The sequence below is a fragment of the Mastacembelus armatus genome, chromosome 21, assembly GCF_900324485.2.
Source record: "Mastacembelus armatus chromosome 21, fMasArm1.2, whole genome shotgun sequence".
Classification (NCBI taxonomy): Eukaryota; Metazoa; Chordata; class Actinopteri; order Synbranchiformes; family Mastacembelidae; genus Mastacembelus; species Mastacembelus armatus.
In genome coordinates this window covers 10,348,346-10,365,840 of record NC_046653.1, presented here as the reverse complement: position 1 = coordinate 10,365,840, position 17,495 = coordinate 10,348,346, and the positions used below count along the sequence as shown (strand labels likewise).

The 17,495-nt window shown below is 40.0% G+C and overlaps 2 protein-coding genes across 3 annotated transcripts in view; both read left to right on the top strand.

Moving 5' to 3' along the window:
- LOC113123121 (ephrin type-A receptor 6) overlaps positions 1 to 10,094 on the top strand; it is a 140,562-nt gene extending 130,468 nt beyond the window's left edge. The window contains exons 12-17 of one of the 2 annotated variants that reach the window (XM_026294939.1): positions 2,424 to 2,485; positions 3,041 to 3,250; positions 6,015 to 6,164; positions 8,220 to 8,413; positions 8,777 to 8,926; positions 9,722 to 10,094. In XM_026294939.1, coding sequence (XP_026150724.1) covers positions 2,424 to 2,485; positions 3,041 to 3,250; positions 6,015 to 6,164; positions 8,220 to 8,413; positions 8,777 to 8,926; positions 9,722 to 9,836 — 881 coding nt within the window. In that variant the 3' untranslated portion in view covers positions 9,837 to 10,094. Of the gene's footprint in view, positions 1 to 2,423; positions 2,486 to 3,040; positions 3,251 to 6,014; positions 6,165 to 8,219; positions 8,436 to 8,776; positions 8,927 to 9,721 lie in introns of both variants that reach the window. The other variant, XM_033325799.1, reaches the window with a different exon arrangement.
- A 2,927-nt stretch (positions 10,095 to 13,021) lies between these two features.
- On the top strand, positions 13,022 to 17,355 carry LOC113123583 (ADP-ribosylation factor-like protein 6). Its single transcript, XM_026295772.1, has 8 exons — positions 13,022 to 13,103; positions 13,211 to 13,348; positions 13,752 to 13,813; positions 13,953 to 14,021; positions 14,121 to 14,215; positions 15,022 to 15,151; positions 15,670 to 15,725; positions 17,330 to 17,355. Exons 1-8 carry the CDS (start codon positions 13,065 to 13,067, stop codon positions 17,353 to 17,355), a joined length of 615 nt encoding a protein of 204 aa, XP_026151557.1. The 5' UTR covers positions 13,022 to 13,064.
- Positions 17,356 to 17,495: the final 140 nt, after the last annotated feature.

The window sequence follows — 17,495 nt, the reverse complement described above, 5'->3', positions numbered from 1 at the left end:
AGTGCTGTTTATTTTTTAACCTTGGAACCAGCAGTTTGATCAAAAACAAGTGGCGTTCCATTTATTCACTCTTTTTGCCCACGGTCTCTAATGAGATGCTTTTTAATGCTGCAGAAAAGAGATACTAAGAGGATCTCACGGCTTCAGTGAAACAAGCTTGGTAAACATGTTAGTATATTTTTTATAAATGTTAAATACTGAACTACTGCTCTGAGTGTTGTAAAATACCTTCGTTATTTTAGAAAGTCCTTCAGAAGGAATCATCTTTAATCATATTAATATCTGAAATTGGAACTTCACATGAAATGTAAAAACACAAAAGTATGAAATATATCCAGTCAAATGGATTGAAGGTAACATAAGAAGCAACCATAATTACCAGATTTTAGCTATCTGAGTTTATAAGAGAGGATGTTATTAGTATAAAGACACATTCATTCTGAGTATGCTTTCTCCGTCTGCCTGCTTGTCTGTCTTTCTTTCACTCTCTCCATCTTCTCTCCCCTCCATCTGTTGCTGTTCTTCAGAGACTAATTATGAAGAGTATTGTGCTGTGACTGACTGCTATACCTGCACTGAAATAACAGGTGACATATTGGACTCTTGTAAACAGGTGCATTTGTTTTGTTCAGGAGCTGCACCGCATAACTATATATTATTTACGGACCTTGCTAATTAGCTCAGGAAAGCCAAGCTTGATCAAATAATCTCTATCCCTGCTGGATTTGTGTGAGGAGAGAGTATCAGCAAATGTAAGGATATGACATTTTGCAAAAAAAACCAAAAAAAAAACAACATCAACACATTGGTCTAAAGTAAGTGGTACAGCTCAGTACATACCACGGCTCTGCTCAACCATCTGTCCATATTCCCACCACACCTTCTTTTCTCCTGTGATAAAGTGTAGTTTGGGATATGCATATTCAGCTTGCCCATTCCGCAATATTATACAGAGTATAATTTGATTTCAGAGGAGAAAAAAGTTTACTAGTGATGAATGTGCAGTTTGGTTTTGGAGAATGAATATCTGGACAATTTTCCCACCAGTGACTGAGAGCAGCAGGCAGCTGTGATTACACATGCACAACTGAAAACATTATGATCCTGACAGAACCTTCTCACCTGTCGTCTCCTGCCTTTCTGGTTACGATGTGGTCCTGCATTCTGATATGTTATTATATATCTGTTTCCTCAGTTATCAGTACTCTTCATGAGGAAGTGAAGCAGTGGTGACAGATGTCATTTAGGTTTGTGGGATCCGACAAGTCTGATTTGCCTTGAACATCATCAAACAAGGCAGCAATGAAGAGCAAGTGCATTGTTGTTGCACCATCTGAAGTTTTATTAAATCGTAATCAAATGCCGTAACTCTACAGAGGACACTGCTATTACAGATGGTTCTCTAGTATTCTGAAATAGAAAAAAAAAAAAAAAAACGTGATTTGAATCAGGAGAGTGACATCATGGTGTTACTTCACTTTTATTTCTCTTTCCAGCAGTTCTGGACAGTTTACTGCTTACCAACACACAGACCTGGACAACTGCCTTCCAGCTGTAAACCAGTCAATTTGTAACACCGTGGGGATCCTCTGTCAGGAAACAATAACATTTGGAAAGAGAAATTGTGCTCGCACCTGTTTCTACCAAATGTTTTATGTCATATACGGACTGAATACGAAATTGGTCCCATTCTGTTGGTTGAACATGTTGAGAGACTGACAACAGTGCTAAAACAACGAAAACACACTTTCACTGTGGAGCCTGCAAATTTTCTGCAGTACATCATTCTGAGCAACCATGAGGGATTTCAGAGGATCATTTAGGACCAATGTTTATAAGCTACTGTTTTGGTAACTGGTGTTTAGACATGTAGGTATTTTGCATAATAGTGGCCAAAAATCTGTCTTCTATACATTTTATTAAAAATCAGATCTGGTTCCTTAAGCATCGTTGAATAATAATAATTAAAACAACCTGAACTTAGCTAATTAATAGGGACACTGGATTGTCAGCACCCAAAAGTATCAATCATCGATGCTTAACTTCATAAACTGTTATCTATTAATCACAGGATGAAAATATTCTAGGTACAAAGCTGCACATACTAGCTCATAAACAACTGTGCGCCCCTGTGAACAGATAAGCAGTGGATCTTGACTGAGAAACAGACTGGATGAGTTTTATCTCAGTATTTCCTTGCTTGGTCTCAAATATTTAAATGATCTCAGAACAAATTTGGCATGGCAAAAAGTACACATTAATTTAGTTTAAGTGGCATATCTGATGCCTTGTGAGTTTTGCTCCAGTTCTGTCAGGTTTCTTCTGTCCTGTCTTTCCTACTTCACCGTAAACTGTACCTAACAGCATAAGAAATCCATGATACCAAGAAAATGAAGTGTATGTTGTGTTGTGTGTTTTTTCAGGCAGGCCTGTGATGATTGTGGTGGAGTACATGGAAAATGGATCGCTGGACTCATTTCTGAGGGTGAGAGAACTCAAGTATGATTTTGTCTGTTTCTGGCCTCAGGTGGTATTTTTGTGGGAAATAAACACACGACAAAACTGGTGATATAAAAAGACATAGGCATAATACTTCAAAGCCTTAGACTGTAAAACACATTCACACACACACACAAACAAGCGAGGACTTTTTTTTTCAAGGTTCCTTGTGTCATTATAAAGATCACCCTTAGAGAAGGCCAGGCTAAAGGAGATTACACTCAGCTGCTCGCTAAGAATAGCCAAATGTTTTTAGAAAATGTAAGAAAAACAAGCAGTTTTGTAAAATGCTAAATTGTGGGGCATATGTCATCTAACACTTCTGCAAGTAAAGCAAGCTATTGTCTCTTCTCAATGGAAATTACAATTCACAGTATATTCTAATGCTACACACATGCCAATATGTTTTTTTGGCTGTCATTTCTTTGTCGTTTTTCATCTCTTTGTCTGTTTCTGTCCAGTTGTCTGTGCTGTCTCTGTTTCTTGCGATGGCCCCTTTTCTGTCAAATCATTTTCCTCTGTATCTGGCTTTCCCTGTCAGCAACATGATGGCCACTTCACTGTCATCCAGCTGGTTGGCATGCTGCGTGGCATCGCCTCGGGCATGAAGTACCTGTCAGACATGGGCTACGTTCACAGAGACCTGGCAGCTCGAAACATCCTGGTCAACGGCAATCTGGTGTGTAAAGTGTCAGACTTCGGCCTGTCCCGAATCCTGGAGGATGACCCGGAGGCTGCTTACACCACAACGGTACAACTGACACCCCAAAGTCTAACCCTTCTGTACCTTCAAAAACTGTTAAATATTAAGACATTATACTTCAGTGGTACATGTACTCCAAAACACTACACACAGCACTCATAAAAAAATAAAAAAAAACTTTGGAAGGGAACAGAAGTATAGTGCTACTTAAACTGTAGTAACAAAGCTGAGGTCTTGCTGCATCTGCTGCCACATTAGTCACCTAATTGTTCCTGGTTGGTGCTAGTGGTATTCAGCAATTCAGTAGAGCCTGGCTCATAGAGGATCTTTAAGGGCATTACTGCTTTTGATATTTGAGATTATAAAATAAAGTAATACAGCCTCAATTCCAAAGAAAAGTCGGGACGCTGTGTAAAATCTACATAAAAACAGAAATCTCAATCTCAAATCTCTGCAAATATCATAAACCTATATTTTATTCATAATGTTAGATTGAAAACATATCAAAAGATATTAAACTGAGAATATGTAACCTTTTAAGAAAAAAATAACGTAATTTTGAAATTCATGGCAGCAACACTTAAAAAATAAAATAGTGGGGATAGGCCCATGTTTACCACGATGTTGCATCCCCTCTTCTTTTACCAACAGTCTGTAAACATCAGGGCAACTGAGGAAACCAGTTGCTGGAGTTTTGGGAAGCAATGTTGTCCCCTTCTTGCCTGATATAGGATTCTAACTGTAGCTGTGTATATCAGCTGAATTTTTTGATTCACTGTCATCTACTTGTCTCAGTGTGCAGACATTTATTTTTAATGTTTTAAGCTGGTCTGCCATTCCCTCTGGCAGAATGAGTATAACACTATACATCAATCATGAACTGTCTTCCACTGACAAGCCATAGTATAGATAGCTGATACCAGCTTTATCTGCATTTACCTTAAATCAGCACACTGAAGTCTCTAACTTACTATGCAATTGAGTCTGTCCATCTAGAACGAAGACAGAACGTTTAATGCCAGTATATATTATTTACCTCATTCTAAAGCTTTGTATGTTTGTCTTTTAGTTTATAACACAGCATCAGTAATATGAAGTCGTCTTTGCTAATTCATAGGTCCAATTAGTCATACTTAGTGCCAGATGGCTTCTCCAGAACTGTTCCTGCCTTTGGGAGAACACCTCATTAGAAGTAAAGGTGATGTCTCAAACTATGAAAAGTACAGAGGCTCAGTCCCAGCAAACAATTTGAACTCACTGTACACTATCTCATCCTGGTCAACCACATACCACTGCTGTCTTCAAAGACCTCTACTTGCCCAGTGACCAACAGATATGTTTGGACATCTGCTATATGCACCTAGTACATATTACCAGCTCGGATTAAAAAACAAATCATGTTTGTGTACGGCACATTTGCAAACAGACTTGCACAGCACAAGTCACAGAACAAGTTCAAATTTATTTGCACTGCACAAGAAATCAAACATCCAAGGAGGGGGTGTTGGGGAATAAGACGTGTAGAAGCTTACAAAAAATGTTATGATGCCTCCTGTTTTGATGCTTATTGTTTTGCCCTCTTTATAAATTATTAATCCGATTTATGGTGTAGGATCAAGTAAATACTCATTTTCCTTGCTCCAGGCTTATAAACGGACAGGCAGAGCTATTACTAATGTAACTTAAATATTCCCAAGAAATCATTCTTCTGTTTCTTTGTCATGTAACAAACATGGCTCCAGGGATGGCAATGTCTCACGCTTAATCGGCCCACCACTTTGGACCAGTCTCAACAACAGCTAGATGGAGTGTCATAAATTTTAAACTGACATTCCTGACCAAGGCCATAGGTTTAGTCTCAGCACTGGTAGGGACACAACAAGGAGGGCACACTGAAACGATTTACTTTGACTTTGTGAACAATTTTCCACAAATTACCAGCTTACCAGCTGTTCTGTGGCTGATCCTCTCTACTTGGTTCATGATTGCAGAAACTATCATCCACACAAGCTTGAGATGGGATTTGTATGAATGTTCTGCCAATACTTGCTGCTGTGTTGTCTTTATTCACATTTTTCCTAACAGAAAGTCTAGTTAGTGTAGAAAAATCTTTGTATTACTCTATGCCTGCATGACAGGACTCACATTTTGACTCCTATGTCTTCTCTCCTGAGGCTAGTGAAAGAGTAAAAACCTCAAATAATTTGTACTTTAAAAGACAAGGTCCTGTTTAATCTGACTGAGCCCACCGTGGCCTCCATTTGCAGATTTGTACTGAGGTTATTGTGAGGAGGAAATGTTGTTTATGGTTCCACATTTAACTTTCTGTTCCACAAGACTGTGGCTGAAATCCACAGATGGCAGAGGACAGCAGAGTATAAGAAACTCTCCTCCAGGTGAGGAATGTGGGGTGAGGTGAGACGAGGTAAGGTGGGAGCAGCAGACCATAAACAGAAATTGCGATGAACTCAGATTTAGGTATTCAGCACAGGAGGGCACCTGTGCACATAGTACTTGTGAAATATCATATTGTTGTGTTTTAAAGTGGCTCTGCATGGACTTATGAATCTCCAGTCCCAACTCCGCTGGAAAGTAATCTTTGTAGGTTGAGGCCACTGAGAAGCTGAGGTATTTTTCAACCATTTACTGGTTGCTGTACATAATAAAAACCTTTAACAGTGGCTGTCACTAAGGAGGGTTTAGTTGGCAGGATGTATTCAGTATTCATATACTTTCACGTCTGTATGAATCCATCCACAACTGCGTGTTAAGTTTGTGTGTGTCTTTATTCTGTATTTCATGTGTGCGACAGGGTGGTAAGATCCCAATCCGGTGGACGGCGCCTGAGGCCATCTCTTACCGAAAATTCTCCTCGGCCAGTGACGCATGGAGTTACGGCATCGTCATGTGGGAAGTGATGTCATACGGAGAACGGCCATATTGGGAGATGTCCAATCAGGATGTGAGTACCGTGGTCTTTGTTAGGGTGCTTTATGATGCATTTATGTCATGTTAGCAAGAAACATGGTCAAGAACCTCAGGCAGGTACAGTTACCATCTAACACCACAAGTGAACGTGGAGACAAACGACTATTCAAGCCTATAGCTAGTTTAGAGTTACCAGTGAATCTAACCTGCATGTCTCTGGACTGTGGAAGGAAACTATGGCACCCAAAGGAAACACACACTGGCGTTTAATCTAAAATACATCGCAGTCAGCCTTTAAAAAGTCCATCCTGTGTAATCCATGTGTATCTGTACAATGTAAACTCCAATAAATCCCATAAACTGAAGATTACATCCAACATGTACTATAAATAATAAAATAATCAACTGATCTATGTCCTCCATATATTTCTTTGCTAAGCTGTTTGAAAGCTTGAGTATGTTGTGTGCAATGGTGACAAACACTTTGTGTCTTTTTACTTTTATATGAACTATTCCTTTATGTGGTTCTTGGTGATTGCTCCTAAAGGATGGAAGAGACTTCTTTCATGTTGTTTCCACAAAGATTCCCCCCACAAACCTGAATCTCTAACCTCAACACTACAGCACGCTTCAATATTGGCTTTTCATTTCATGTTCTGCCCAGTTGAGTGAATTCTGAGTTTATTTTTCATTACATCTGTTAAAATTGTTACCCTTTCACCTGCTCCCTGACTTTCTCACATCAAAAACCTATCTCTGAGAGAGGAGGTTAGGAACAGAAACGCTTTTGAGGTTCACCATATGGATGAAAAAGAGTGAGGGAACAAAAAAGAGCAGTAAAGGTCAGGGGTTCAGAGGACTTCGGTCCAGTAGAGGGGGAGTTTAAAGCTGTGGATTCAGTGTGGCTGAGCAACCCGCTGATCCCTGGGCTGTGGTCAGGGATTGGATGGGCCATGGAGGAAGCAGATCCATCCCTCTCTCCAGTGTGAGTGTGAAAGCTCCACCGTAATCCCTTCAACCCTTTACACACAGACTTATACACATCCATACACAGACACCCACATGCACACATTCACTATGGTCCAAGGGTTTGGGGAGGATTTGTGCTGTTTGGGAATTGCTTAGAAGTGCTTTCCAAGGCAAAAGGCCAGCCAAGCTGCAAAATCAGCCTAACACACTATCTCATCGTGGTCAGCCACTTACCACTGCTCCCTACAAAGATACATGGACCTCTGCTTTCCGTAGACCGACAGATATGATACTGCACATTTGGAAACTGACTGATCATGCAGACCATGTTTGAGTACATCAAGTTCAAACTTATCTGTGTTGCACAGAAAATCAAAGTGTACGGGGGAAAATGGATGTAGGTGTCCATAGAAATGTTTTGATGTTTCCTGCTTTGATGCATATTGTTCTGCTCTCTTCATAAATTACTAATCTAATTTATGGTATAGGATCAAGTACAGGCTCATTTTCTTTGCTGCAGGCTTACAAGCAGACAGGCAGCACTATTATTAATGTAACTTAAATATTCCCAAAATATCATTATGATTCTTCTGCTTTTTGTCATGCAAGCAGCATGGCCTCAGGGATGGCAATGTCTCGCGCTTGGTCAGCCCACCACTTTGGATCAGAGTCTCAGCAACTGTCAGATGGATTGTCATAAATTTTGTACAAACATTCCCGAACCCCTCGGGATGAATTATAATAACTCCAGTGATGACCTGTCTTTTCATCTAGCGCCACCACATGGTCAGAATTTCATTTACAGTATTCTGATGATTTGTGGAAATGCTTTATGTGCTGGATATGAGCCTTTCATTATTTCATGTTCAGCTGTAATACCAGTTTTCGTAGCATTTGAAATTAGGGTCATTTAGCTTTGGACATGCAAATCCAATATAATGCCAAACATTGTTATGTTATCCAGTGGCTTTATTGTGCTTGTCTGATCTACTACAAAGAAGCAGCACTTTAGTGTTTTAACTTCTATTTCTTCTCAGTTTTCAAGCTGATTAGATTCTTACACAGCCGCTGCCTTCCACACTTAGACTTCACCCTTCATAACATCTAACTGTCCCTCCAGGTGATTCTGTCCATTGAGGAAGGCTATCGGCTACCTGCACCAATGGGCTGCCCCGTGGCCTTGCACCAACTCATGCTGCACTGCTGGCAGAAGGAGAGGAGTCATCGGCCCAAATTTACCGATGTTGTTTCTTTCTTGGATAAACTGATCCGCAACCCCAGCAGCCTGCTGCCACTGGTAGAGGACATTCAGAGGTACAGCACTGAAGATTTCTTAGTCGTCTTTATGCATTAAATTGCTAATTGCACTGTAGGTTAATGTGATTGGACATGACCAGGGACCATATTTGTCATGCATCTCTTTGAGACTGTACCTCAGAGCAGAACTTGAGAGTTATTTGAGTCACAATAAACGGTGAGCTATAAAAGGACAGCTCTCCTACATTCAGGCAAAGATAGGATGAGCTTTCTTGGTTAAGAAAGTCGATAAACGTTTTCACTCCTACACCTAAAAGTAGCAACCAAAATGTGCCACTCTATGCCAGTTTTCCAACTCTGAGAGACTTTATAAATACAGAGGGGATCCCACATAACTGGGTTTTGTATTTTTTGCCTCAGTCTACCAGAGTCTCCGGGGGAGGAAATGGACTACCCGATGTTCATCTCCATCGGTGACTGGCTGGACTCCATCAAGATGAGTCAGTACAAGAGCAATTTCATGGCAGCAGGATACAACACATTGGATTCTGTGGCCAGGATGAGTATTGAGTGAGTAGCGGAGCCAAGCCGTAGCCATTATTAAATGGCAGGAAACCAAATAGGAGCTATCTTTGTAGCAGCAGTAATTTAATGGGGCACTCATTTTACTAATGAAGTTTAGTTTACTCATAATCAGAAGCACTTTTCTGTCTGTGACTCTGCCAGAAAACTTTCAAAAGTCTGACAAAATAACATGTTGATGTCATCATGGTTATCTCAGAAAGCCAGGGTTTCACATTAGGGAAGCGGAGGACGCACATGATGATCAGTAGAAGATATCTATATATATATTCTGGTCAAGGTATCTCAGCCTCTTCTGCTTCAATTTGAACTTTTCTTTATTTTTCTTCTATCTCTCACAAGTACACCTTTTTTATGGGAGTGCATTATAAAATGATTAAGTTGTATTGTATTGAGTCTTTCTGCATGTGTTCTACAAATACACATCAGCTTAACAGGTGTATATGAAATAAAACCATTTATAAGAATAAGTTCGATTACAGCAGGCTGAGTTTATTAAAGGTGATTTTGATGATAAACCTTGGTCCAGCAACACATTCATAATGTGACACGACACAGCTGAGCCCCATAAGTTGTAACAACCAAGCAAAAACAGAAGAAATCTTAGCACTTAAAAGAGATACCTTATCAATAATAGACACAGCAAGGCAGCGTACCAGACAGTGTAAACACAGAGCCAATGAGAATTACAGTGCATGGTCAACATAAAAGGAGTTTGGGACTGTTCAGAGAAAGTATAGTTAAAGTGTTTTATGTGTGTTTGTGTTGCCCCTCTCGGCCTAGAGATGTGAGGCGTATAGGGGTGGAGCTGATCGGCCATCAGAGGCGGATCATCAGCAGCGTACAGACCCTTCGCCTTCAGCTCCTGCACGAACAGGAGAAGGGCTTCCATGTATGAGGACGCCCTTTAACACAACCTGGGATGAACAGATAGATGGACCAGATGGACGTGAAGTCTAGACCGTAGGACAGTCAGTCTACAGCCTGTGCCTGAGTCTCAACCCCTCATACAGGAGGTCTTTGGACAGACCACCACACCAGACTGCCCCCAGGTCTTCCTCACATTCAGTAGTGACAGACTTTTTTCTACTATCAACCCCTTAACCCAGAATACCTGGTTCTGTCAGACAATTACAGACTAATAGACTTTACAGACTTGCCCACGCCCTCACTTAGGGGAATGTAATGCCTTGTTGCAGCAACAGTACTTTGTGTGTGGAGCAACAGTATCTAGATGTAGATTTGCAAACATAATCTACTCGATCTTTTGATGATTTTCTTTTCTTTCTTTTCTCGCTCTGAGTTATGTGCTCATGTAGCTGCTATCGGGTGTGCAATCGAAAACCTTTTCTTTTTGGAAAAAAAAAAAATATCCTCAGTATATTCTTATTTTGGAGTTTGATATTTTATCAGGAAGGTATTATTTGCATTGCTTTTGTTTACCCTCTCTCTCCGGAGAATCTGGTACGCTAATACTTGAAGAAAGAAGCGAGAAGCAAGTTATGGAGATTTCTTGAATGTTTAGTGTATAGACAATTAATCAATAATTATTATTATTATAACCTAATATCTATATATGTGCAGTCCTGTATGTGAAAGCCCTAGTAAATCTGGATCTTATTTTAACTGTTTTATTTAAGATTTCTATCTAAATCAGCAATACGGTAATATGCAGTCACCTCAGTATCCTCAGAGAGAGATGAAGAATCGTGCAATGAAAGAACTCTTGAGATATAAACACACAGCACCCTCCACCTGTTTTTATTGTCACACGCTAAGCTTGCAGAACTGGATCCGTTGCCTTTAGATTAATAACCATACAAGTCTATTCTGACAGTTTTTAGGAACCAGTGTATTCACAGTTGCGTGATCAGCCTGATTGTTTTTTTTGGAACATGAATGTTATACATTGCCTGAAAGTACACAATCTCTACTTAACATATGAATGTTCACAGAGCTTAGTAACTCTACAGACTCTACAGAAATTGTCTGGAAGCTTGAGATGGACTTACTGTACATGGTTCTTTAGAATTTGATGAAATAGATGCATATTCCTCGTTTCTTGCCTGCGCACACAATAATACAGACAGTGGTTTGCACTTTTAGGAGAAAGTTGAGGTAAGATGTCAGAGCAAAATAATCCATCTCAGGTGTAAAGCTACCAGATGGATTTAACAGAGTACCACAGTCCTTATACTCAAGTCTGTGCTTACATTATGGTCCTGTAAAGGTTGTGGCATTTGTGGCAGTTTGGGAACTCGGTGTACATAAATGTAGTCAGAAGTGAAAATTGTTGGAGATAGATGGTGTCATATATTGAGGTGTGTACCATTGAAATCAACCTTGTTTTTCATTCTGTAAGTCAATGGTGAATAGAAAGTTCTGCAGAATAGGCTTAACTAGTTAGCTGAGGTAGAGGCAGCAGAAGTAGCTAAAACCTGGGTGATGGAAACTGGAGAGAAAAGGCAGCAGTCTTAGTTTCGTGTGATTAGGACAGAGCTATTACAAAAGGCAGAGAAAGAATGAACATTAACAGCAGCATCATAATTCATCATGTGTCATCTTATGGACACACACACACGCACACACACACACACACACACACAGACAGACATACACACACAGAATGCCTTACAGTCCGCTAACCATGCAAGACAAAAACACTTTAGAGCCGTTTATAAGTTTCAGTGCAGTCACAGGACCCAGCCATTAGTTTGAGTTTTACTCCATATTCCAGACAATAACCACCCTTCTACGCCTGTGGTTTTTATTACAAACTGGGGCTCAGTGATTAATGTCGAAGGTAAACTGGAGCCAGAGGTCTGTGCCTTTCAGTCACAGTGCAGTTTTGCATCCAGGCCTTCAGGATTAGGAGAGGTGCACGCACGCATCCAACCAGGCACACACACGCTCATGGTCACCACCCCTCTACAGAATATGGAACATATAGATCAGATGCTGTTTGTTTAGCATGTTCTACTGCTGAGCAATGTTAGAACGTTCTTTTGTACAAAGTACAAGTATACTTCTAATTCTTGTATTTTATTTTTCTATGATTTCCAAAGAGATGTTGTAGATCTTGCACACTGTAAGAGGCAGTTACAGCGAATATTTATTTGCAAATAAAGATGAACAGTTCTGGTGGTTGACTGCTCCTTTAATTTTGTTTTGATTTGTTACCTGGACAAGCAAAGAGAATCAAAACAGAATTAATTCAAAGGAAGAAATACTGTCTTCTTTATAGATTTCAGGTTAAGCACTCAAATTAAGGACAATACCTTGACGACACTGGACGCATTTCATTTACCACTCCATCATGGGATTACTCCTCCCTCCTTGTAGACAGAATCTGGGCTCCGACCAGGACCACATCTTCCATCTTTTCACTGAAGACAGAAACCTAGGAGAGGCAGCTTGTTCAATACATGATACAATGAATTTTATTTATTTGGCAACTGTCAGCTTACACAAAACTGTATACACAACGAATCACCAAAAGATGGAGCTGTTGAACCTCCTGAGCTGCCATATAAAAAAATCCAACTCAATTCCTACACTATATGTATAATTCAGTAAACTGTGTAAACCACATTATTAAAACATTTTCCCCTCAAATATTTTCCCCTGAAACATTTTCCTCTCATGGTTCCATTTCCAGGATTAATATTAATATGTTGATATCTGAATTTATAGGGCCCATGGCTTCTTTTCTATTTTGGCATGACATTTATATGTGTATTTCTGCATGCTATTTCCAGTTTGCTGGAGATTTATTAGTGCATCCTATAACAGACAGATTGACTCACACTGTGAAGTGTACAGACTGACAGCTTGATACACAGTGACTGCAATTATTTCAGGAGCAGGATACAGAAGCTGCTGCTGCTGCTGCTGCTGTGTATTTGTGCATCTGTGTCACGGAGTAAAAGGGAGCCCCTCAGAGAGGTGGGTGTTAAAATAATAAATCAGATGTGCCAGGATAGAGAGAGAGAGGGAGGGGGAGGGGGAGGGGGCATGGAGGAAGCTCCATACTCCGTGATCAGGTCACCGGATGGTTTGCAGAGCTTAAGTCGCTCTAATAGGCTTACCTGTCACAAGCTGCGATGCCCAGGCAGCATTTCAGCTCATGATACCATTCTCAGAGAGAGGGAACACACTGTTCATGGTTATGCTTATAATCAGTGTTTGCTTTGATGAGAATTTGCAAATCTAGTACATTTAATTCCCAGTAATCAGACCATCTATGGGCTGATGTGTTAAAAATTTAAACAGGCATTAACAAGTCTAATGGGGCTGCTGGATAAGCTGTCAGGCTGGCTCTGCCTAAGAAAGAAAGAGGTCAATGTCTTGTGCTTGGGATTGGACAACAGCGGGAAAACTACAATCATCAACCAACTAAAACCAGCTAATGTAAGTACACAAAACAGGTCATTTGGGAGTACATTTTTAAGTTTATGTTAAAAAAGATTCATGTGGAATTGAGAGGCCTTCGTGTAAGTAGTCCTCCCATGTGGGTGCGCAAACCTGTTGCACACATACATGGTGTGTAATTCCTTGATAATTTGGGATATATATATTATCAGAAGGCCTATCACAATCTCCTTTATTTCACTGCAATCATTCACTGATTGCTTGTTTTCAGCATTCGAATCATTTAGGCCCATTGTCAGAAGAATGGAAACATGTTAGTCAGGTAATGCCCCTATTATACTCTCCTTATACTGTTTCCTTGTTGACATACTTTTGCTATTACTTGTCTGTTTTCGTGTGTTTGTGTTCGTATGTGCATGCATGTGTGTGTGGATGCATGCAGACGCAGGCCCAAGAAATAGTCCCAACAATTGGCTTCAACATTGAAAAGTTCAAGAGTTCAAGGTAGAATTCTACAGACATTTCTAAGTGAAGCAATTATTGTTTTTTCTAGTTGTAGTTTCTAGAAATTGAAAATGGCTAATGCACCAGAAAGTATCAGTCTGTAGCTGATCTACGTTTCTCTCTGTCCCTCTGCATGCAGCCTGTCTTTTACGGTCTTTGATATGTCTGGGCAGAGCAGATACAGAAACCTATGGGAGCATTATTACAAGTAGGATACACACACAAACATGCCCATCACTGATACAAATATTAAAACATACTTGGGGGACTCTGTGTTACTTATAATACCTTCTCATATCCTCCTCAGAGACAGCCATGCCATCATATTTGTCATTGACAGTGGAGACAAACTGAGAATGGTTGTTGCTAAGGAAGAGCTCGACACTCTTTTCAACCACGAAGGTACAAAACGCGTGTTGTCTGTCTTAATCGTTTTTAAAGACACATTGTGATTACAATTTTCAGTCTGTCCAGCCTGATGTGTTTACATTATTTGCAAACTAGAGTTTTCGAGGCGCTGAACCCTCAAAGTTGGTCTGTTATTGAATATCAGGCATGATTCAGGATTAATGTTGTTCAACTGTGAAATAAAATACTTGGTCACATATAGACCTCTGAAATGTATGCAACATAAATATGAATTCATACAGGTTTATTGGCATTACCAGCATTAGTATTATGAGTGTCCTGGGTTTCAGCTGATTTGAAGTAGTCTCGTGGAAGACTGCGTCACCTTATTACATTGATCCGTATACAGCCAAGCAAAGACAATTAACTAATCACTGAAGTTACTGAGTATCTAGTGCTCATTTCAGTCTTCCATTGAAGCACAGGATTCATTGCTATGTATGTATGTATTTATAAAATCTAATGTATTAAAATATATAAATTACCATATTTAACGATGACAGGAAGTATTCATTGTTGACCTTGAATTGATCAAATTTGATTCAGCAACCTATAAATATGCATCTTTTGAGAATCTTTTGTAAATCTATTTAAAATCAAAAGCAGACAAAGGTACTGAGACCCTCTGCTGTGTCACTCCAAGCTGTGGTCACGTGCATTTGCTTTAATTATCTTTGAAGTGTGACTGAAACAGTGGTGAGAGGGTCTGAAGAGTTGGATATACACTATGCCAAAAGATATGTGATTATCTTGTTGTTGGCTGTTGATTAACCGGTCTACGTGTCCGTCTTTCTATTTAGACATCCGCAGAAAAAGGATACCGATATTGTTCTTTGCTAACAAGATGGACCTGCATGATGCCATGTCTTCTGTCAGGGTCTCACAGATGCTGTGTTTGGATAACATCAAAGACAAACCCTGGCACATCTGGTAATATATCTGTCAAATGTCCCCATATAGGCTGAACACTGTTCCTTCCTTTCTGACTTACTCTAGTCACACATAGGCCTGTGGGGAAATGCAGTATTGTAAAATATGGATTCTGATGAGGTGTCTGTAAAAAACAAATCAGTCAATGTTAGATAATGTTTAAGAAAGTTGACTTGGATTAAATTGACTGGGCTAGGCTGAGCCCTGTCTCGTTCCCATCTGCAGCAGTTTGTGCTTCCAGTTTTTATTTAAAGTCTTACAGAAACAATAAAGTGTCCGGGCCCATTAGTTACTATCTGGGTCAGTTTCTACCATCTGCTTACTGTATTTATCCTTTTCCATGCCTCATAAGTTAAACATTAGTGTGTGTTTTCCACCCTGTTTACTCATTAGACAGATGGGAGGCAGATGGATTAAGAGGCAGAGAGTTTAAAACATTCACATCCAAGAAAAGTCAAGAAAGTGAATGTGTGCCACGAGGAGATTAACTCCATGACATCTCCTAATTGTCTTTTCAGTGCCACCAATGCTGTCAAAGGAGAGGGCCTAAAGGAGGGGCTGGACTGGCTACAGGGTAACATGTGTCTGTCATTCTTAGGCCATGTTTAAATATTATCTTCTTCCTTTCACCTTATTAAGGCATCTCTTTTTTCTCCCCATTTATAGAACAAATTTCCCAGTAAGTATCATCATGCTGTATCAAGCAACATGTGAAGTGACTGTGGTGGTTGATCTCAGTATCTCAGTGGATGGGATTTAGATGATGCAAGACAAAAATAATCTAAAGGTTGAGTCATGACAACTGGACTTCTAGTTTTTTAGATCGAAATGTTTCACTACTCATTCAAGTAGCTTCATCAGTCTGAGAGAAAGCTGGTATGGAAACTCCAATTTATCTTTCAGGTTGGTTTCACTCCACCCCTAGTCCCGTAGGCTCATTAGATGAGCTATGTAAATCAGGTGAGACTGGTTAGACCCACACTCCTGAGTTGGTTTCATACCTTCACACCTGGCCTGAATAGGCTCGTTAGGTAAACAATAGCAGTGAGCTCAGGTCATTAGGATCTAATGTTAGACTGATGTGACCTCTGATTCACCAACTGGCTGCAGAGTGTGTCCTCCCTGGAAGACACTTGATGTGTTCCTTAATTTCCTGGGAACAGATGAAAGGGCAGCCTGGTAGATTGAAAATGATTATATCTGATCCCTCCGGCCCTGTTAAGGGAGGGTTTTACCACTTGTACATATATAGCTTCTCTGACCCCTCTCTCAAACCACCTATCTTCTCTGTCCAAAATGTGTACATCACTGTCTGCAAAGGAGTGTCCACTGGTGACTGTGGTCCTGAGGAGCTGCTGCTCCTCCTGTGCTGGACCATCCTCCTGCTAAGTGGTTGTTTGGTCTCTCCAGTGTAGAGTTCTGAGCATTCTTCCTTAACACTGGACAGCATATACTACATTGTTTCCTCTTTTGTTTTGGTGTCCAGTCTTTAAGGTGAACCAGTCTCTGTCTCAGTATGTTGGTGGGTTTGAATTGGACTGGTATCTGATGTTTCCAAAAATCCGTTAAAGTCTCTCTGAAACACCTGCTACATAGGGAATGACCAGGTTTTTCCTCTGTGGATCTCAAGGCTCAGCTGTGTCTCTTGTTTTCCTGCTTGATGTAGGTTTTACATAGCTCACCTAATGAGCCTATGGGACTAGCTTACCTCAAAGATAAATTGGAGTTTCCATACCAGCTTTCTCTCAGACTGATGAAGCTACTTGGATGAGTAGTGAAACGTTTTGACCTTAAAACTAGAAGTCAGTTGCCATGACTCAACCTCTAGATAACTTCACCTGGATGACTGAGAATCTCCTCAGACAAGTCAAACATAAGTATTCTCAAAAACACTAATTATTTGGGATTGTATTTAAAAAGGTCATGTATTATTAAAATCAGTTAACCTTCTCTACAAAAATTAATCTCATCCAAATGGGCCTTTTGTTTGGTCTATACAACAGAGCTTTAATTATATTTGACCTTTCAAAGTCCAGTTTGAATGTAGATCTTGTGTTGAGTACATTTCCTTATACTGCTGCACATGAGGTTGCAGGTTAATTTTTAGTTTGAACCTGTATCCAAAATAATTAATCATGTACAAACAACTATTCCTCTGTTTTTGTATTTTCTTGGCAGATCATATCAAAACAATGGACACATGAATGACTGAAAAGCCTGAGATCATTGACAGGACATGATTGTGATCTCATTCACCTGGTGGAGTACTCATCCCACTTGATGTTGTAGGCCTTAAACTTCACTGTCAAACAGCCTAGTACTTGTTGTATCTGCTACGGTTTTC

Excerpts from the sequence above, each read along its gene's own strand:
- LOC113123583 (XM_026295772.1), top strand. The coding sequence starts at position 13,065 with ATGATACCATTCTCAGAGAGAGGGAACACACTGTTCATG. Across the intron at positions 14,022-14,120 it reads CTATGGGAGCATTATTACAA|AGACAGCCATGCCATCATAT; the intron begins GTAGGATACACA and ends TATCCTCCTCAG. Across the intron at positions 14,216-15,021 it reads CACTCTTTTCAACCACGAAG|ACATCCGCAGAAAAAGGATA; the intron begins GTACAAAACGCG and ends CTTTCTATTTAG.